This window comes from Seriola lalandi, unplaced genomic scaffold, assembly GCF_002814215.2.
Source record: "Seriola lalandi dorsalis isolate HSWRI2012SDOR001 ecotype SW California unplaced genomic scaffold, Sedor1 jcf7180002054927, whole genome shotgun sequence".
Classification (NCBI taxonomy): Eukaryota; Metazoa; Chordata; class Actinopteri; order Carangiformes; family Carangidae; genus Seriola; species Seriola lalandi.
The window spans coordinates 2,136,364-2,159,183 of NW_019525479.1; the positions used below are offsets into that span (position 1 = coordinate 2,136,364).

Genomic DNA, 22,820 nt, shown 5'->3' on the forward strand with positions numbered 1-22,820 from the left:
TGGGCATTTTTATGTCTTACTATACTATGAATTTTTTGGTCATTTTTATGACATACTATACCATAAAATTTTCGTGCCATACTATACTATGATGTTTTTTGATGATTTTATGCCTTACTATACAATGCTTTTTTTTAATCATTTTGATGTTATATTATACTGTGCAGTTTTTTTCTGTCCTTACCATACTATGACCTTTTTATGACCTTTTATGCCTTAATATAAAATGTTGTTTTTTTGACGTTTTATGCCTTACCATACTATGCCGCTTTTTGTCATTTTTATGCATTACTATGACATTTTTATGCCATTGAATACTGTTACCTTTTTTAACTGTTTATTCCATACTATACCATGATATTTTTGATGTACTTATGCCATACTATACTATGACAAATTTTATGACATTTATGACTATGACATTATTTTGATGTTCTTATACCTCAAACTAACTTCACTCCTTCAAGAGGTGGAGCAGTGCTTAGAGTTGTTGCCTTACAATCATAAGGTCATGAGTTTGAATCCCATCTCTGGGACCATTGTGTGTGGACTTTGCATGTTCTCGCTGTGCTTGCTGTTACTATGTTGTTTATTTCACTTTTAAGGCCTTGTTATAGTATGACATCTTTATACCTTAATATAGTATGACGTTTTTTTTATGTTTTTATGCCTTATTATACTCTGTTGCTTTTTCATTTTTTTTGCCATACTATATTATGTTGTGTTTTCACTTTTTATTCCATACTATACTGTGGGTTTTTTTTTTTCACTTTTAAGGCTAGCTATACTATGAAGTTTTTATACATTACTATAGTATGAGGTTTTTTGATGTTTTTATGCCTTACTACACCATATATTTTAACTTTTTTTGCAAAACCACTGCATTTCGATTTTTTGCTTATTTTGCCATACTGTTCTACATCGTTTTTTTTCACTTTTAAGGCCTTACTATACTTTGCCGTTTTTTTTATGTTATAAGGCCTTAATATATTATGACGTCTTTATACCTTACTACTTACTATACTATGACGTTTTTAATGTTTTTATGCCTTATTATACTATGTTGTTTTTTCACTTTTTTTACCATACTATACTATGTCCCTTTTTTCAGTTTTTAGGCCTTACTATATAACGACGTCTTTATACCTCATGCTGGATTTAGATGTTTTTCTGCCTTATTGTAATATGTTGTTTTTTCACTTTTTTGCCATGCTATACTCTGTTGTTTTCATTTCACTCTTAAGGCCTACATTTACTATGAAGTCTTTATACATTACTATACTATGAGGTTTTTTTTGATGTTTTCATTCCTTATTATACTATGCCTTGTTGTTGAAATGTGCTATATAAATAAATTTGCTTTGCCTTGCCTTACCTATGTTGTTCTTTCACGTTTTTCACCATACTATACTATACTATGTTGTTTTTTGTGCACTTTATAGGCCTAACAATACTATGACATGTTTATTCTTTATTATACTATGACATTTTGTGATGTTTTTCTGCCTTATTACTCTATGTCGTTTTTTCATTTTTTTGCCATACTATACTATGTTGTTTTTTTCACTTTATAGGACTAACTATGCTATGACATGTTTATCCCTCATTATACTATGACGTTTTTTGATGTTTTTCTGCCTCATTACTCTATGTCATTTTTTTACTTTTTTGCCATACTATACTATGTCGTTTTTTTCATTTTTTTTGTCATACTATACTATGTCGTTTTTTCATTTTTTTGTCATACTATACTATGTTGTTTTTTTCACTTTTAAGGCTTTGCTATACTATGATGGCTTCATAAACTAATATAGTATGACGTTTTTTGATGTTTTTCTGGCTTTTGTTTTTTTTCTGGTTTTTCTGGCTTATTACTATGTCATTTTTTGACTTTTTTGCCATACTATACTATGTGATTTTTTTTTTTTGCCATACTATACTATGTTGTTTTTTTCACTTTATAGGACTAACTATGCTATGACATGTTTATCCCTCATTATACTATGACGTTTTTTGATGTTTTTCTGCCTCATTACTCTATGTCATTTTTTGACTTTTTTGCCATACTATACTATGTCGTTTTTTCATTTTTTTGCCAAACTATACTATGTAATTTTTTCATTTTTTTGTCAAACTATACTATGTTGTTTTTTTTCACTTAATAGGCCTTGCTATACTATGACGTTTTTTGATGTTTTTCTGCCTCATTACTCTATGTAATTTTTTGACTTTTTTGCCAGACTATACTATGTCGTTTTTTTCATTTTTTTTGCCATACTATACTATGTTGTTTTTTTCACTTTTAAGGCCTTGCTATACTATGACGTCTTCGTAACCTAATGTAGTATGACGTTTTCTGATGTTTTCCTGCCTTATTACTCTATGTTATTTTTTTACTTTTTTGCCATACTATACTATTTTGTTTTTTTTCGTTTTTTGCCATACTATACTATATTGTATTTTTCACTTTATAGGCCTTGCTATACTATGACATGTTCATTCTTTATTATACTATGATGTTTTGCGATGTTTTTCTGCCTCATTACTCTATGTAGTTTTTTTTTTTTTTTTTGCCATACTATACTATGTCTTTGTTTGATTTTTTTGCCATGCTATACTATGTTGTTTTTTTCACTTTATGGGACTAAATGTAGTATGACAGGTTTATACCTTATTATTCTATGACTTTTTTAAAATGTTTTTTTGGCTTATTACTCTATGTCATTTTTGGACTTTTTTGCCATACTATACTATGTTGTTTTTTTCACTTCTAAAGCCTTGCTATACTATGACATGTTCATTCTTTATTATACTCGACGTTTTGTGACGTTTTTCTGCCTTATTACTCTGTTATTTTTTGACTCTTTTGCAATACTATACTATTTTGTTTTTTTCAACTTTTTTTCCATACTATACTATGTTGTTTTTTTCACTTTATGTGACTAACTATACTATGACATGTTTATACCTTATTATTCTATGACCTTTTTTGATGTTTTTATGCCTTATTACTGTTATTTTTTTACTTTTTTGCCATACTATACTATGTCATTTTTAAATTTTTTTCCCCATGCTATACTATATTATTTTTTTCACTTAATAGTCCTTGCTATACTATGACGTTTTTTGATGTTTTTCTGCCATATTACTCTATGTCGATTTTTCATTATTTTGCCATACTATACTATGTTGTTTTTTTCACTTTATATGACTAATTTTACGATGACATGTTTATCCCATATTATACTATGACGTTTTTTTATGTTTTTCTGCCTTATTACTCTATGTTATTTTTTTGACTTACTATACTATGTCGTTTTTTCATTTTTGTGCCATACTATACTATATTGTTTTTTTCACTTCATAGGCCTTGCTATACTATGACATGTTCATTCTTCATTATACTATGACGTTTTTAGATGATTTTCTGCCTCATTATTCTTTGTCATTTTTAAAAAAAGATTTCCACACTATACTATGTCGTTTTTTCACTTTTTTGCCATACTATACTATGTAATTTTTCACTTTTATAGCCTTACTATGCAATATTGTCTTTGCACCTTATTGTATTATGATGTTTTTAAATGTTTTCATTCCTTATTATACTATGCCTTGTTGTTGAAATGTGATATATAAATAAATTTTCTTTGCCTTGCCTTGCCTGTGTTGTTCTTTCACCTTTTTCACCACACTATACTATACTATATTGCTTTTTTCACTTAATAAGCCTTTCTATACTATGACATATTCATTCTTTATTATACTATGACGTTTTTTGATGTTTTTCTGCCTTATTACTCTGTTATTTTTTGACTTTTTTGCCATACTATACTATGTCGTTTATTTCATATTTGTGCCATACTATACTCTATTGTTTTTTTCACTTCATAGGCCTTGCTATACTATGACTTGTTCATTCTTTATTATACTATGGCGTTTTTTGATGTTTTTATGCCTTATTATACTATGTCGTTTTTTCATCTTTTTGCCAAACTATACTATGTCGTTTTTTTTTTCACTTTTAATGCATTGCTATACTATCACATCTTCACACCTTATTATACTATGATGTGTCTTGATGTTTTTCTGCCTTATTACTCTGTCATTTTTTGACTTTTTTGCCATAATATACTATGTCATTTTTTTCAATTTTAAGGCCTTGCTATACTATGACGTCTTTATAACTTATCATACGATGACTTTGTCTAATGTTTTCATGCCTTATTATACAATGCCTCGTTTTTGAAAGATTGTATACAAATAAACTTGCCTTGCCTATGTTGTTCTCTAACTTTTTTTGCCATACCATCATTGTTGTTTTTTTCGCTTTTACTGCCTTACTATACTATGACGCCTTTATACCTTATTATGCTATGACGTTTTTTGATGTTTTTCTGCCTCATTATTCTTTGTCATTTTTTAAAAAAAAATTCCACACTATACTATTTCGTTTTTTCACTTTTTTGCCATACTATACTATGTAATTTTTCACTTTTAAAGCCTTACTATGCAATATTGTCTTTGCACCTTATTGTATTATGATGTTTTTAGATGTTTTCATTCCTGATTATACTATGCCTTGTTGTTGAAATGTGATATATAAATAAATTTTCTTTGCCTTACCTTGCCTGTGTTGTTCTTTCACCTTTTTCACAACACTATACCATACTACATATTTTTTTTCACTTTTAAAGCCTTGCTATACTATGACATGTTCATTCTTTATTATACTATGACGTTTTGTGATGTTTTTCTGCCTGATTACTCTATGTTAATTTTTGATTTTTTTTGCCATACTATACTATGTCGTTTTTTCATTTTTTTGCCATACTATACTATGTTGTTTTTTTCACTTTTAAGGCCTTGCTATACTATGACGTCTTCATAACCTAATATAATATGACGTTTTTTGATGTTTTTCTGCCTTATTACTCTATGTCATTTTTGACTTTTTTGCCATACTATACTATGTCGTTTTTTCATTTTTTTGCCATACTATACTATGTTGTTTTTTTCACTTTATATGACTAATTATACTATGACATGTTTATCCCTTATTATACTATGATGTTTTTTGATGTTTTTCTGACTTATTACTCTATGTTATTTTTTGACTTTTTTGCCATACTATACTATGTTGTTTTTTTCACTTTATATGACTAATTATACTATGACATGTTTATCCCTTATTATACTATGACGTTTTTTGATGTTTTTCTGACTTATTACTCTATGTTATTTTTTGACTTTTTTGCCATGTCGTTTTTTCATTTTTTTGCCAAACTATACCATGTTGTTTTTTTCACTTTTAAAGCCTTGCTATACAATGACATGTTCATTCTTTATTATGGTATGACGTTTTGTGACGTTTTTCTGCCTTATTACTCTATGTTATTTTTTGACTTTTTTGCCATACAATACTATGTCGATTTTTCATTTTTTTTGCTATACTTTAGTATATTGCTTTTTTCACTTAATAGGCTTTGCTGTACTATGACATGTTTATCCCTTATTATACTATGACTTTTTTTGATGTTTTTCTGCCTCATTACTCTATGTAATTTTTTGACTTTTTTTGCCATACTATACTATGTCGATTTTTCGTTTTTTTTGCCATACTATACTATGTTGTTTTTTTCACTTTATATGACTAATTATACTATGACATGTTCATCCCTTATTATACTATAACGTTTTTTGATGTTTTTCTGCCTTATTACTCTGTCATTTTTTGACTTTTTTGCCATACTATACTATGTCGATTTTTCATTATTTTGCCATACTATACTATGTTGTTTTTTTCACTTTATATGACTAATTATACTATGACCTGTTTATCCCTTATTATACTATGACGTTTTTTGAAGTTTTTCTGCCTTATTACTCTATGTAATTTTTTTACTTTTTTGCCATACTATACTATGTCGATTTTTCATTTTTTTGCTATACTTTACTATATTCCTTTTTTCACTTAATAAGCCTTGCTATACTATGACATTTTCATTCTTTATTATACTATGACGTTTTGTGATGTTTTTCTGCGTTATTACTCTATGTCGTTTTTTTGACTTTTTTGCCATACTATACTATGTTGTTTTTTTCACTTTATATGACTAATTATACTATGACCTGTTTATCCCTTATTATACTATGACGTTTTTTGACGTTTTTCTGCCTTATTACTCTATGTAATTTTTTTACTTTTTTGCCATACTATACAATGTTGATTTTTCATTTTTTTGCTATACTTTACAATATTGCTTTTTTCACTTAATAAGCCTTGCGATACTGACATTTTCATTCTTTATTATACTATGACGTTTTGTGATGTTTTTCTGCGTTATTACTCTATGTCGTTTTTTTGACTTTTTTGCCATACTATACTATGTCGATTTTTCATTTTATTGCCATGCTATACTATGTTGTTTTTTTCACTTTATAGGACTAACTATACAATGACATGTTTATACCTTATTATACTATGACGTTTTATGATGTTTTTATGCCTTATTACACTTTGTCATTTTTTGACTTTTTTGCCATACTATACTATGTCGATTTTTCATTTTTTTGCTATACTTTACTATATTCCTTTTTTCACTTAATAGGCCTTGCTATACTATGACATTTTCATTCTTTATTATACTATGACGTTTTGTGATGTTTTTCTGCGTTATTACTCTATGTCGTTTTTTTGACTTTTTTGCCATACTATACTATGTCCATTTTTCATTTTATTGCCATGCTATACTATGTTGTTTTTTTCACTTTATATGACTAACTATACTATGACATGTCTATCCCGTATTATACTATGACGTTTTGTGATGTTTTTCTTCCTGACTACGCTATGTTATTTTCTGACTCTTTTCGCCATACTATACTATGTCGATTTTTCATTTTTTTACCAAACTATACAATGTTGTTTTTTTCACTTTTAAAGCCTTGCTATACTATGACATGTTCATTCTTTATTATGGTATGACGTTTTGTGACGTTTTTCTGCCTTATTACTCTATGTTATTCTTTGACTCTTTTCGCCATACTATACTATGTCGTTTTTTTGACTTTTTTGCCATACTATACTATGTCGTTTATTTCACATTTATGACAAACTATACTATATTGTTTTTTTCACTTCATAGGCCTTGCTATACTATGACATGTTTATACCTTATTATACTATGACGTTTTTTTGATGTTTTTCTGCCTCATTACTCTGTCATTTTTTGACTTTTTTGCCATACTATACTATGTCGATTTTTCGTTTTTTGCCATACTGTACAATGTTCTTTTTTTCACTTTATAGCACTGACTATACTATGACATGTTTATTCTTTATTATACTATGACGTTTTGTGATGTTTTTCTGCGTTATTACTCTATGTCGTTTTTTTGACTTTTTTGCCATACTATACTATGTTGTTTTTTTCACTTTATATGACTAATTATACTATGACATGTTTATCCCTTATTATACTATGACGTTTTTTGATGTTTTTCTGACTTATTACTCTATGTTATTTTTTGACTTTTTTGCCATACTATACTATGTCGATTTTTCATTTTATTGCCATACTATACTATGTTGTTTTTTTCACTTTATAGGACTAACTATACAATGACATGTTTATACCTTATTGTATTATGACGTTTTTTTTCTGGTTTTTATGCCTTATTACACTTTGTCATTTTTTGACTTTTTTGCCATACTATACTATGTCGATTTTTCATTTTTTTGCTATACTTTACTATATTCCTTTTTTCACTTAATAGGCCTTTCTATACTATGACATTTTCATTCTCTATTATACTATGACATTTTGTGATGTTTTTCTGCGTTATTACTCTATGTCGTTTTTTTGACTTTTTTGCCAAACTATACTATGTTGTTTTTTTAACTTTTAAAGCCTTGCTATACTATGACATGTTCATTCTTTATTATACTATGACGTTTTTTGATGTTTTTCTGCCTTATTACTCTATGTTATTTTTTGACTTTTTTGCCATACTATATTATGTCGTTTATTTCATATTTGTGCCATACTATACTATATTGTTTTTTTCACTTCATAGGCCTTGCCATACTATGACTTGTTCATTCTTTATTATACTATGGCGTTTTTTGATGTTTTTATGCCTTATTATACTATGTCGTTTTTTTTTACTTTTTTGCCATACTATACTATGTCGATTTTTCATTTTATTGCCATACTATACTATGTTGTTTTTTTCACTTTATATGACTAACTATACTATGACATGTCTATCCCGTATTATACTATGACGTTTTGTGATGTTTTTCTTCCTGACTACGCTATGTTATTTTCTGACTCTTTTCGCCATACTATACTATGTCGATTTTTCATTTTTTTACCAAACTATACAATGTTGTTTTTTTCACTTTTAAAGCTTTGCTATACTATGACATGTTCATTCTTTATTATGGTATGACGTTTTGTGACGTTTTTCTGCCTTATTACTCTATGTTATTCTTTGACTCTTTTCGCCATACTATACTATGTCGTTTTTTTGACTTTTTTGCCATACTATACTATGTCGTTTATTTCATATTTGTGCCATACTATACTATATTGTTTTTTTCACTTCATAGGCCTTGCTATACTATGACATGTTTATACCTTATTATACTATGACGTTTTTTTGATGTTTTTCTGCCTCATTACTCTGTCATTTTTTGACTTTTTTGCCATACTATACTATGTCGATTTTTCGTTTTTTGCCATACTGTACAATGTTCTTTTTTTCACTTTATAGCACTGACTATACTATGACATGTTTATAGCTTATTATTCCATGACTTTTTTTGATGTTTTTCTTCCTTATTCTTTTATGTCAATTTTTTGACTTTTTTGCCATACTATACTATGTTGTTTTTTTCACTTTATAGGCCTTGTTATACTATGACATGTTTATACCTTATTATACTATGACGTTTTTTGATGTTTTTCTGCCTCATTACTCTGTTATTTTTTTTACTTTTTTGCCATACTATACTTTGTCGATATTTCATTTTTTTGCCATACTATACTATATTGTTTTTTTCACTTTATAGGGCTTGCTATACTATGACATGTTCATTCTTTATTATACTATGATCTTTTTTGATGTTTTTCTGCCTTATTACTATGTCGATATTTCATTTTTTTGCCATCCTATACTATGTTGTTTTTTTCACCTAATAGGCCTTGCTATGCTATGACGTCTTCACACCTTAATATAGTATCATCTTTTTTGATGTTTTTCTGCCTTATTTCTCTTTGTCATTTTTTGACTTTTTTGCCATACTATACTGTCGATTTTTCATTTTATTGCCATACTATACTATGTTGTTTTTTTCACTTTATATGACTAATTATACTATGACATGTTTATCCCTTATTATACTATGACGTTTTTTGATGTTTTTCTGACTTATTTCTCTTTGTCATTTTTTGACTTTTTTGCCATACTATACTGTCGATTTTTCATTTTATTGCCATACTATACTATGTTGTTTTTTTCACTTTATATGACTAATTATACTATGACATGTTTATCCCTTATTATACTATGACGTTTTTTGATGTTTTTCTGACTTATTACTCTATGTTATTTTTTGACTTTTTTGCCATACTATACTATGTTGTTTTTTCATTTTTGTGCCATACTTTACTATATTGTTTTTTTCACTTAATAGGCCTTGATATAATATGACGTCTTCATACCTTAATATATATTTTTTGCCATACTATACTTTGTCTTTCTCACTTTTAAGGCCTTGCTATACTATGATGTCTTCATACCCTTTCACATCATCATACCTTGACGTCTTGATGTTTTTATGCCTTATTATAGTATGCTGTTTTTCCAAATCTCTGAAGCATTGTTTATGAAATGTGTCATTTTCAACATGTTTCCCAAACCCATATTCTGATTTATTTTTTTATTTAAATATTACTGCCTTGTGTTCATTAAACCTCTGTGTATCAATTAGATATTGTAAATGGGTGCTATTTTTCCAGGAAAAGTGCAACAGAGTCAAGACAAATAATAATAATAATAATAAAATGACATCAAAACACCACACGCAAATTCTGCACAGGCTTTATTTATGAGCATACAGGAATCAATATCTGTTGGACGCATCAATACAAAGCCACAGAGAGCAGTAGACACAAGAAGCACACTGTCCCGAATGAAACACTTACAGTAAGTGAAGAAACATCTATTACAATGCCATTTTATATCATAGTAGGCTGATGGCATGTGAGAGCTACGAGTTGGCAAGTTAGGGATATATATACTTGTGGCATTTACACTGTTAATGATTTGTCAATTTCAACATATATTATGTTTTTTTTTTGTTTATTTAAAAAAAAGGAAGCAAATACTTTAGAAAAATAAAACAGAACACAACTTTACAAGAATAAATTTTACCAGTATGGCTTATATGAAGCAGTAAGCATGCAGATTTTCTATGTATTCTACTGTGCTTACAAATGCAGGTTGGCTATAGGATGGTGCTTTGCACATGATGAAATACAATAATTTTTCTTATTGCATTGTGAATATTTTGTTTAATAACATGTAACCACGGTTCTATAAATCTGGACACTAATTGCTCCTGATGAATCAAACATCTTCATCACATGGGAGGTCAGGGACTGCGTCACCATGTACAGTATGGAGCCCAGTCAGCCCATCATACCCTTTTCTCTCTGTGAGACATCCCTCTGAATACTGTTTGAAATATCCTCTTTAACTGAAGTCTACCCTGTGTGTTTGAATCAAAGTGAGTCTTGTGCATCTGAATATGTGAGTATGTGTGTGTACGTGTGTGTACTGTTGTGTGTTTCTATGTGGTTGTCGGGAAGCTTCATATAGGCACTCTTTCCAAAATAAAATGTCCCACAGCCTGTGTGGACCTCACAGACCTATTCAGGTCTATCAGAGGATCATCAGCCACTTCTCTTTCTTGGTACTCGGGGGAGCTGCTGACACAAAACAGCTGCATGCCGAGTCACTGACCTGCAGGGGTTGGAAACACACTCAGAGTGAGACATAAAGTAATGAGCTGAAAATTGAGTAATGTATGAACAACGAGATCTAGATGTTTTCTTTAGTTGTCCCTTAATTGTGTCCAGTCTAAACTAAACTAAAACACAAAAGGTCTTTTTTTAATGGAAGACATGTTGACATGTCACAGTAGGAAAAGCACAGATGTAAATAATAAAACGAATGCAGGCTAAATTCTATTTAAAAGCTCCAGTTTTAGGGTCCTGATATTGTGCATGCTGGTTCACTGTCACACTGTCATAGCTTACTGTGACACTGAGCAGTGAAGAGTCAAAATGTCTGTTATGAAGAAGGCCTTTCATAGAGCAGAGCGAGGGAGCAACACAAACAGCGCTAAGAGGAGGTCTGATCAGTTGAATTAAGTGAAACAACTGTGTGTGTTGACCATAGGTCTGTAGTCGTATTAATATATTTAAAAGACTAAGATGCAAAACCACCAACCACAAGTCAGAGTAGGTGCAGAGACTGAAGCAGGTCTATATAATGGAACAAATGACTGCAATTGCACAACTGAAAATGGACGCTTTTATACAACGTTGGACATGTGTTACACAATACCCTGGTGTTTAACTAAGTCAGATGGGTTTGTTTTAACAAAATTGTGTTGTCATAATGGAGTGTTACTGAAAATGCATTGTTATATTCCTCTTTAACTGTTATGCTGCAATGCCTGTCTTTGTCTGTTGCTCTACTTATTTATTTATTAATACTTCCTTTAATTATTATTTTTATTTTTTTATTTAATTTTTTAGGGTATGTGGTTTGTTTGTATTGTTCTGTAAAATAACAAACATTTTTATCATATATATATATATATATATATATATATATATATATATAAAATTGCAAATATTTAATTAGGATATGTGGTAACACTTTATTACATGTTCATATTAACTAGGGGGACTTAAAGTAGAGTGATACCATCCAAAAACACTTGTTTAATAAAGGTGTAATTCAAATACAATTATGCTATACTGTATTTGATTATAATATGTATGCAAATGCTTTACTTGAACCTACCAAGTAAAATGCTTTTTTCCATGTAAACTTCATGCAGCCTTCACATGACTGAGCAAACTCCAGTCTGCGTAGTCTTGCCATTACAGTTCTTACCGTACCTGCAAGCAAAACAGACACGTTCAGTCCTCAGTCAGTGCTGCTGTTTTCACCAAGTCAGAACTCATCATACATCAGGTGAAGCTGATACTCACCCATTAAGGTTGGCGGGCTCTGAGTGGTACACATGCTTGCCCTGCTCAGCTATAGTCGGTGCGTGGTGTGCCCCGCACTGGCTCTGACTTGCTTTCAGTGGGTGATAATGGCTCTTCAACTCAGTGTGGCTTGTGGGCAGGGACATGTGATTTGTCCCTTGCACGTTCCCTTCGACCTCCGCCACCTTGGGGTCAAGCTTGCCTGGATCGAGATGTTTGCGGTTTTTTATTGGGGAGGACAAGTCGATCACCTTGATGTCTGGGATGCTGGACCGTCTCAGGACCAGCTCTGAGTGAGCCAACTGCAGCTTCTTCATGTGGTTGATGGCCACAGCGGCATTGATAGCTTGCTGTAAAGTGAACAGGGATAAGAGGTTGGAAGAGACATTGACAATATTTTCTACATTAAATGTGCGCTTCAACAGCTTCATGTTTTTGACTAATTTTTACCACTGAACACTCAAGTGCACCCTGGTTGCCCTGACAGTAATAGCACTACATCGACACTCAGTGGCCTTGATTACAGAGCACTATCTTATTAAACTGTCCTTAATCAGGAAGGATTTAGGAAAGCACCTGTTTAATCTAGTATAAACAGCAGGTCCTTAATGAGCTTACCACTTAAAAGCCAAGAAATCAATGATGACTGACCTTCCACTTGGACTTGGCAAAGTTCTTTTGGATCTGAACACTGACAGAATAATAGATGTCCTGGCTCCGGGCCGTCTTTCCAATAATCCTGGTGAAGAGATGACGGAACAGAATGCTTCAATTTATTTTGAGGTACAATTAATCCCATATCCATCTGTGTGACCGGACACTGTGTGGATAAACGCCTATCTCCTGTACTTCACATGTATCTTGAATGTCACCAGGAGTCTATAGTCTCAAAATACTATAATAAATCTAAGACTCATGAGCTACATGCTGAAAAGCAATACTCACTAACTATTCAAAGTTTTGAATTTATATAACTTTAAAGAGATGAAAGAATCTTGAATTTCTACATGTAATTTTAACTATGGTACAGAAGCCTAAATGGACATTTTTACTGCAAAAACAGATCAAGCACGATCAAGAAATGTGACTTTATTGCAGGAAATCCTCATATCATAAAACTAGTTTAAAGCTAAAAGGACGAGACAATTGGATACTTTGAGAGTTTAGTTTAGTGCACTGGTTCCCAACCTTTTCCAACTCAGTGATGTGAACCCATGTGAACATCTCAAAAATGTTGGCAGCCGACATCTGACCCCATAACTGACAGCACTTTGTATTCTAAAGATAACACTCGAACATTCAGGATTGACTGAAAGCAGGGGAAGCTCAATTTTATTTTTTGTTTGATGAGGAGGAAGAAAAAAGACAAAATTCAATATTTTTAATGTTTTTAAAGATCATTTCGTTTTAAAATAATTAAAAACCTTATTTATATTTATACTTTTTTATAATTACATCTTTTCACCAAAATTGTTCTGTTTTGTTGGCCCACTTGCAATTCCTGGCCCACAGGTTGGGAACCACTGGTTTAGTGCATTACAATGTGATACAAGGCTGATGAGTGCCACTCACCAGGGATGTCTGAGCGCTTGGTCAGTGCTGTAGCGCATGCTGGGATTCTTCTGCATCATGTTACGGATGAAATCTTTAGCTGCAGATAGAAAGGTGACAGACATTAGGGCAAAGAGAGCTCTCTGTATTGAGGAATGAAGCAGCTGCAGCAGGTTATTCAACATGTCTGGGCTATTATTCTGTGTCTTTTACCAGATTCAGATATGTCATCCCAGAAGGGCGAGTCAAACTCATACTGCGCCTTCATGATCTTGGAGAAGAGTCGTGTCTCACTTTCTTCATAAAAAGGGGGATATCCACAGAGTCTGCAGTGACAAAATTTATCAATGTTGGAAAAAACCATCTCTAAAGAAATATTCCACATTTCCACAATATGGTGCATGTCTATTTATTATGCCTGCAGGCAAACAATATGAACATTTTGCATGTCTAGTAGGTGCTCAGTAGGTGGTGCTATGGCTCAGTCACTGCAGGATTATTCTGTATGTAGGTAACTGTGTCATGCTAAACACAGACACAACCAGCAGTGGCTTTTAATCTGAAAATCCTGCCACTTAAGAAAATCTTGGAGGAGATTTACAATCTTCGCAGCGGAAGTTTTAGATAAACTTCTTCTGTCTAGTTTCTACTGATGTGTGCAGTCATTCACCATGGTTTATACTTACAAGATGTAGGTGATAACTCCAATAGACCAGCAGTCCACTGCCTTGCTGTAGGGCTTCTGAGCCAAAACTTCAGGAGCTGAAAGAGGGAAAAACAAGTAGGCCAATGAGTACTCTAATTAAAGAAAGTACATATTGTCTGTACTGTCTCACCTGTGTGTCTTATATTCCTCCGACCTATTTTGAACACCCCCACTAAGTGTCCATACACAATTCATTAGACACACATCCATACCTACGTATCCTGGAGTGCCACAGGCTGTCGACATGATGCCGTTGTCCACCATCTTTGAAAGGCCAAAGTCACTGATCATGATCTTGGAGTTTTCGTCCTGGCTGTAGTACAGGATGTTCTCCGGCTGCACAGGGACAAACAGACAGGAGAGCGGTTCACACACTGATGTCGTCACTGAAGAAGAGTTACTTCCCCTGCGGTGAAATAAATTCTTTAATATTTCACTTTATATAAAAGCATCGGTGCTGTAAATGGAGCTGTGCCTGCCATTAGAAGTATAAGTTTGGACACTCTTATCTGCTTTCTTGCCAAGATGTAGATTAGAAGATTGTTACCATGATTGATACCAAAAATGAAGCTACAGCCGGCAGATGGTAAGCTTAGCTTTGAATTAAGACTGGAACCAAGATGAAACAGCTAGCCTGGCTTTGACCAAAGGGAACAAAATCCAGAAAATTACTGCAAAGAAATAATCTGGCACATAACCCGCTGTTAAATTGAAAATGTATCATTTTTACAACTTGGTAAACCAACAAGAAATGTGTTAAATAGTGAGCTTTAGAAATGCTAATAGGTGAGTTTTGTTGCCTTTGGTAAAAGCCAGATTAGCTGTTTCCAGTCGTTATGTTACAATAAGATAACTGTCTGTTGGCTGTAGCATCCTGAATGAACATATATAATCTTTAAACATTAAAAGTAGTGTTAACTCTGAAGAATGGTCATGTATACAGTGTTTCAATGTAAGTGCTTAAATAGCCTCTGTGATCCTGCAAAGGAGAAGCAGGTATAGATTGATGGATGAAGTTGTAGTAGATGGTTTCTGGGAGGTCAGGGGTCTCCTTAAATTAGTATCAAATTTTGCCATATTATTCTTACTTAGCACCAAGTGAAGCATACAATACAAAATAAATAATGTGATTAAATGTAATGTTATGAGTGTCTCTATTGAGAAAAAAAAATCGTAATATTTAATAAAAGATTCAGTAATTTGGCAAATCTCAAAAACGTACTTGGTGTCGGGTTCATACCTTGAGATCTCGATGCACTATGCCGCTCTCATGCAGATAGCTGACGGCCTGCAGCACCTGCTGGATCACCCTGCTGGCATCCTTCTCTGAGTAAACCCCCCGGTCCAGAATACGGTCAAAGAGTTCACCGCCTGCAACACTGGTGAGAACAAATCACTACCATTACAATCTGAAATCTTAAATTAGCTAACCTGATCATTAAGTAATAAGATAATAACTGGAAAACTCACAGCTGCATGACAAGGTAGTAATGGGTCCGACTCTCGTAGAAATCCTCCATCCCCACAACATTGTCGTGTTTGATTCTGTGAGAGAAAATAACAGGGTACTTTCATTATTATTCCACAACAGAATTCACATATCTTCAACAGTAACCGCAGCTAAAAGAGAGCAGATCAATGGGATTACTCCCCACTCTGACTACTGAGAGAATATGAAATGAAAGTTGAAGTCACGTATTGAATCACCTTCTCAACACGGCTATCTCATTCTCCAGATTGAGGTCCCTCTTCTGCTTCTTCTTCACACACTTCATGGCAAACATCTTTCCCGTTTTCTTCTCCTTCACCATGTAGACCTCTGAGAACGCCCCCCTGTTCATCAACACACAAACACACAGCACTCATGAGTTATTGGTGATGCCGTGGTTAACTGCTTTGAAACAGCACAGGAAGATATTGCAGATCTCACAGAAAGAAGAAATTAGTTTTACCTTTGAGATTATTAAAATAGGTTGTTAAACTACAGGGACCTTAACAATAAAGAGTATTGGCCTCTTGATGGGTCTACTTTCCATTAGTCTCAGGTAATCAGGAGTAGCTTTCTCTTACTTCCATTTCTCAGTAATATAGTAGGTCAAATGTGATTCTTACTGTTTTTCAGCATTTATTTGCAGGACTTTAGTTTCAAACGTATGTGAAGTCATTATTTAGAATATAATAGAAGGTAATAGTCATTACCTAATTGCATCACACTGGGTATCGGGTATTTAATAAACACACAGCAGAAATAGCAATATCAGGGGGTTCAATTAAGATCTACCAAAGATCTCTGTGGCTTAACTATTCACATGTCAGAGGCTCATTATTCTCCGTGCTGTTCCATGTCCATGCTTTCTTCAGTGCTGTCTGGGAATAGTTGTTCTACCGGGTGGATTAGGCCCTTTATCCCTGACGCAATGGAAACAGCAGCGGGTCCAGGGCCTTATGTGCACAGGTCAGAAACTGAGCATGTGCGGCAGGGATCCTTGGGAACAACAAGCTCTTACATACAGTACAGTACAGTACAGGTCAGTACAGGTCAGTACAGGTCAGTACAGGTCAGGTCACAGACAGGTGTCAGAGGCTGTGGGAACACCCTTCCCTGCCTTCTGTCTGTGAAGTGATGACACTGACCCTGAAGGATGAAGGAATGCGCACTAATGAAGATCAGCGCACACAGCTGCAGGAGTATGAGAGCAACTTTAATCCTGTTTATTTAAAAGCAACATGGGAAATAAAAGCTTTTATTTCCCATGTTGCATATTGGATTTGCTAGTAAGTGTACTGTGTCACATTTAGATGGCGTTGTTGCAACTGCCTGACACACACACTCATACACACTATATAATGCTCAGGGAGGCAGACAGCATCATCACAGTGCTTCACATCCCATTGCTCGACTGATTTGTCCCTGGTTAACAAAGCTCATTTTCTTCCTAGCATCTCCTTGAAGCTTATTGTGACTCTTAAGGGAAATCATCAATCAAGGCCTGAGCATGAAAGCCAGACAGCATCCTTTCAAAAAAGAAAGAAAAAAAAGAAGGGCAATCAGAAATCACTGACGCACTGAGCTGAGTACATTTGCAAGTTTAAAATCCAAAGACGTTGGAAATCTCTTCGTATTTCATGAGACATTCTGGGGCTCAATCTTGCGCCTGAAGAGACCGCGTCCTGATTGCTAAGAAACCACAAGGATGTTGTTTACGCTATGTGTGATGAGGCCCAATGGGAAAGGCTGTATTCAGTGTTCTACGCAGTCTCCTGTCCCCTTTGGATTCTCTTTCTTTTATCGGTGTCAGAAGACAGGAAGACAAAAAAAAACAAAAAAAAACACTTAACAATACATCTGAGAAAGGGCAGAACAGCTGTCTGTTTGTCCTCTGTGTTGACATACTCTCAGACAATAAAGCAAAATCAGAGGCTCAGACTGAAGCAGAAAGCATTCAACATCCTGTTTGTGTCTCATCGTGTTATCTTCAGATTGTTTGGGGAACTCAATATAATTGCTTCAGACTAATTGCACCACATATTAGATCATATTAGATCGCACTGCCTCCTTCACCCAGTCCAATCACAGCTGACAAAAACCTCTCGGCCCTCAGCAGCACGGAGCCGGTCTGCTTTTTTCCAACAACAACACACTGATGTCATTCCGGCAGCGCTCGCTTCCTTGCACCTTTATTTACTGTTGTTCTCCAGCCACTCACTAATTACTCGACAGCGCCTGGAGACCTGCTGATCATTGATGCTGACTTCACAAAAAAAAAAAATAGGCCAGAACAAGGGACTGTAAACAGAGTGTGTGCACCAGTATACAGTGATGTATACAGTAACATGAACCATCGGCTGGAGTTGCAGGTGAACTTAAAACAGTGCAGACCAACTGGTATCCAATTAGTTTCCTTGCTTTTAGGGCTGCAACTAAAAGTTCATTTCATTATTGATTAATGAATTAGTTACTTTCTTGATTCACTCATAATTGTTGTTAGAAAATAGTGAAAAATGCCCATCGTAGTTTCCTAAAGCCAAAAGGTGGTGACCAAATATCTTGTCTGATAACAATCAAAAATCCAAGGACAATCTGTTTATTATCACATAAAGAGAAGCAACAAATACTTCAGCTGAGAAGGTGGCAGCAGAACATTTAGCTTAAAAATGACCTTAATTATGAAAAAATAGGTGCTGATTATTTTCCTGTCAATCAACTAATAGAAGAATTGTCTAATTTTCTCAGCTCTTGCTTTCTAAACAGATTTTTTACATTTTCTTCTCTTTTTTGTGAGGAGAAATATCACAACATAAAGGTCCCATATGTTACACTTTTCCTTGTTTTATTTTATGTTTTGATATCCGTAAGAAAATTAATTTGTTACCAAAATACAGGCTGTGTGCATTTCTCTGAGCAACCTAGACTTGATTTATAATCAAAAAGACATGGAAATCTCATTTTATACAATATCGGACAATGTAAGATAAAAAAAAGTAATAATTTAAAGTGTAAATGTTTTTGTGAATGAACTGCTGGGCTGACTTCACAGCCAGGCGCCATCAGGAAAGTCAGACTAACCCTCTAACAGCCTGAGCATCTTGTTGTCTAAGACTGCAGTAAAGTAGGCTTCCTCGTGTTAATCCAATCAAACCAGTAATCTGTTCTGTAACTCTAACAGCAGGTTGAGAGTCTATAAACAGGCCATGTCCGTAGCATTTCTGGATAAAATAAGTTTTACTGCAGCTCCTCTCAATATCACTCAAGCAAAACATCCAGATATTCACAAGGGTTCTAAGAAAAACAGGAAGAAATTGTGCAGTGGACTCAAAAACTGAACAGGAAATTAAAACCAGCCAGCTCAATAAATATTAAGATTTCTTGAATAAATCAATACTTTTAATGTAAATAGATGCTGCTGTCTCACACTGAGATAAAATGTACTCACGATCCCAACTCTTCCATGATGTCAAACACCTCCTGGATATTTTCTGTGTCCTTCTTCCACACGTAGTCAGCCTCCTGACGACCCATGTCTGCAGATGCTTCTACGGGGATTTCTTTCAGAAGCAAGGAGAAAGAAAAGGCATAAGAACAGATGTCACTAAACAGAGAAGTTCCACAGTCCTCCTGTTTCCTTAGAGGGTTCGAAACTTCTGCGTGCAGTTGCATCAAGGCGGCAATAATCCTCTCCACTTAATGTCCAGACACCTCCATCATCATAAAGACAAAGTCCTGTGGGATTATTGAAGAGTCATGAGAAAGCAGGTGTGAAGGTTGGTTTGTCTGCTGCGCTGCTCAGACTGTCTGCAGGAGGACGCAGCCGATGACACAGACATGAGCCTTTGTCTGGCAGACAAAAGGTTAGCGCACTAATCCATGCTCTTAACGAGCACACAGGAAGGTGTGGAGCAGTGCCAGTCCCGGCCCACACCGGGGCCAGATGACACTGTATGACTCTGCTGAATAAGGCTGAGCAATAATCTGTCAGAGATGTCAAACAAGAGGAAGACTAAGAGGCACCTGTTGCCTTGATTTTTTTCTGCATTGGTTAGACGATGTGTTTTTGAAAATGCTCTCAAATAAAATTAATAATAAACTACTGAAATACTTCCCGCACAACTCTTATGATCACATCATGATACTCTGCTCTTATGTTAAGCAAAATAGCTGTCTCTGCTAAAATAATGAAAATCTATGAGGATAAGAAAGTTGGAGAGAATTACTTATCCAATAAAACTTAAGGTACTGAGGAGGATTAGGAGCACTTTAAATTAACAGGTTACCCAGTTTGCTTTCCTGCCCTCTTTTCTCTTATATAAGGGATTAGTTAACTCTTCATCTGGAGACCTGACCTTGTCACGGGTATCAACACTGGAGAAGACCCTCAAACAAATATCTTTTGATGCAGCTACCACAAAAAGGTACTTGTTGATCCTACAGCACAAGTATATAGAAATCTATGAATAACAAACAAAACATGTTGTCCAGTCCTTGCATATTCACATTGACTCAAACATTACAGCACAATGAATCTACTGCAAGATATGACATTTATATATTAATGCATCTCTGAACTCATTTCCAGGGACCACGCTGATTGAAACAGTGTCTGTTCACAGAGAGATGAGCTCTGAGGACCTGATGTCTCTCGCATACAGAAAAGGGTCTCAGACCTTTTACTTCCCTGTTGTTCACTCTGCAGTGTTTCTTTCTTACACAGAGGCTTTAAGGTCAGAACATGGGAGGAGAGGATCAGCTGTAGCCTACCTGACACGGACTCTCATGCAGACACACTGAATGATGGAGAAATTGAAAATGTGTCCAAAACCAAAAAAAAAAAAAACACGCAAAACTAGTTTGCACAGTCAAAACCTGCAGCAGTGATCCACATTTGAAAATACATCTTTTAAAAATAATTTCTTAACAGAGCAGATCACACTATCATCCTTTACCTGCAGGTTTACAGTCGGGCTACACGTTTTCACACTGACGCTAAACCACCTGTAAAAGGATAAGACAGAAACAAAGAGACGTGCTGCTCTGCCCCTTTCCTCTACTCTCATACAACATGCGGGGCCAAGTTGGCTGCGGCACCAGCGGAAAGATCACTCTGCGGCAAAAAGGCGAGCGATCAGACATTCAGATCAAGCTCCAGCCACACCGCTCTCACAGAATCAGATACAAGCAGGTTTAGATTCAGAAAATGACTCATGATGCCGGAACTCAACACACTCACATTACTGGCAGAATACAAATGAGGAAACACTGACGCTCTGCTCTGCCTGATTCTTGGCTACAACACGAAGTCCCCAGGCTGCAGCTCTACTAATTAAAAACAATGTAGTTTGAGTCGCTCAGATCCAAGTGTTTCACCTGATGAAGAAGCACATTGACTGAGACTCACCTCGAGACTGTGCGCTGCAGGAGCTCTGCTCTGACTCTTCTGCCAATAGCTCGCCGCGGTCTGGACAGATTACTTCGTCTGGGACCTCGCAAATACCTGTTGGCAAATCGGAGATTACATCCATGGAGAGAGGCGAGGGGAGGGGCTGACGGTGTCACAGGTGCTCATTGAGACTTAAGGCGCAGGCTTCAGATCAGGGTGCTGCTGCTGCTGCTTCTGCTGCTGCTGCTGCATCATTCATCTCTCCACACCGCTGCTGTTTTTACACAGAAAAACGGCGCGTCTGACGCAGAGAGGAGCAGCTTTACCCAAAACAGCGCGATTCATTCACAACAGCCCACTCCATGTGCGTGTGCACGCGCAGGTACGCGCACGCGCACACCAGTCTGGGCAGGTCTTCTCAGCACTGATAGAAGTGAACTACCATTTTGAAATGCATGGTCAGAATAACATCAGTGAATATCGCCATGACAACAGGGAAGCACTTTCTAATAGGGCTGATAAACAATAAAGCGTTTCTTGGTTGTAACTAATGGATTCATTAATTGTTGTTACAGACAACTCTTATAAAAAGTATTCATTTTACTTTTATTGTTTTACATTTAATGTGGCGTCTTTGAAACTGATCAACAGAAACAGAACATTTAGTGCCAAAGTAAAAAGAGACCTAATTAATTATTAACGGTCCCATATAGTATAAAGGTATATTTCCATGTCTTTTTTGATTATAGATCAGGTCTAGGTTCTATATTAGTAAAGTGAAAGTGTCAATAGAGAAATGCACACAGCCTGTATTCAGAAACTGAGCCTTAAAATGAGCCGTCAGGACTTCTGTAACTTTGTGATGTGACTGCTCTCAGCCTAGCCCCAAGACCAGCCCACCAGTGTTTGCCTGAAATCTGCTATATTTTTATTTGATCGCTCAGAAAACAGTCAGCTGATTAGAAGAGAGGCTCATTGTGTCTCTTCTGATTGGCTCACCGACCTGTTGTTACTAGAGCTCTAGAGAGAAGCCTGAGAGAGGAGATGTAAAACTACGTTAAAACCACAAATAAATCTTCTTATGGTCATCAGCACATCAAATAAAACATAGAAAAATATTTAATATAAACTATAAACTATTTTATAGTTTTTATTAACATAACATAAAATACTTGGCAGCACATTTACCTCCTCACTATAGTACATGTGCTTTTGGCAGCAATTACAGCCTTGACCAAGGTCTAATTATATGATTTCTGAAACCCAAGGGAGAGAATAGTTTGCAGCAAGGTCTAAAAAAGACATGGACACTTCCAAGAATGACTGAATACTTCCTAGTGATGTTATCACTGTACTAGTCAAGTTATTAATGCAATGCATTAATAGGTTTTTTAT

General features: G+C 34.6%; 1 protein-coding gene across 1 annotated transcript; it reads right to left on the reverse strand.

The window, feature by feature from the left end:
- Nucleotides 1-10,091: 10,091 nt before the first annotated feature.
- On the reverse strand, nucleotides 10,092-21,751 carry camk1gb (calcium/calmodulin-dependent protein kinase IGb). Its single transcript, XM_023431702.2, has 13 exons — nucleotides 21,444-21,751; nucleotides 19,485-19,596; nucleotides 16,258-16,383; nucleotides 16,021-16,095; nucleotides 15,791-15,929; nucleotides 14,763-14,886; nucleotides 14,531-14,606; nucleotides 14,058-14,170; nucleotides 13,866-13,944; nucleotides 12,945-13,032; nucleotides 12,294-12,643; nucleotides 12,103-12,200; nucleotides 10,092-11,031 (listed from the first exon to the last, which is right to left on the reverse strand). The coding sequence occupies exons 1-12, from the start codon at nucleotides 21,565-21,567 to the stop codon at nucleotides 12,143-12,145; spliced, it is 1,464 nt and encodes a 487-aa protein (XP_023287470.1). The 5' UTR covers nucleotides 21,568-21,751; the 3' UTR covers nucleotides 10,092-11,031; nucleotides 12,103-12,142.
- Between the last annotated feature and the right edge of the window lie 1,069 nt (nucleotides 21,752-22,820).

What these genes read in the sequence shown, in the direction of transcription:
- camk1gb (XM_023431702.2), bottom strand. Translation starts at nt 21,567, where the DNA reads ATGGATGTAATCTCCGATTTGCCAACAGGTATTTGCGAGGTCCCAGAC. An exon ending in GAGATAGCCGTGTTGAGAAG is followed by an intron (nt 16,096 to 16,257) that starts GTGATTCAATAC and finishes TTTCTCTCACAG; the next exon opens with AATCAAACACGACAATGTTG. An exon ending in GGATGACATATCTGAATCTG is followed by an intron (nt 13,945 to 14,057) that starts GTAAAAGACACA and finishes TTCTATCTGCAG; the next exon opens with CTAAAGATTTCATCCGTAAC.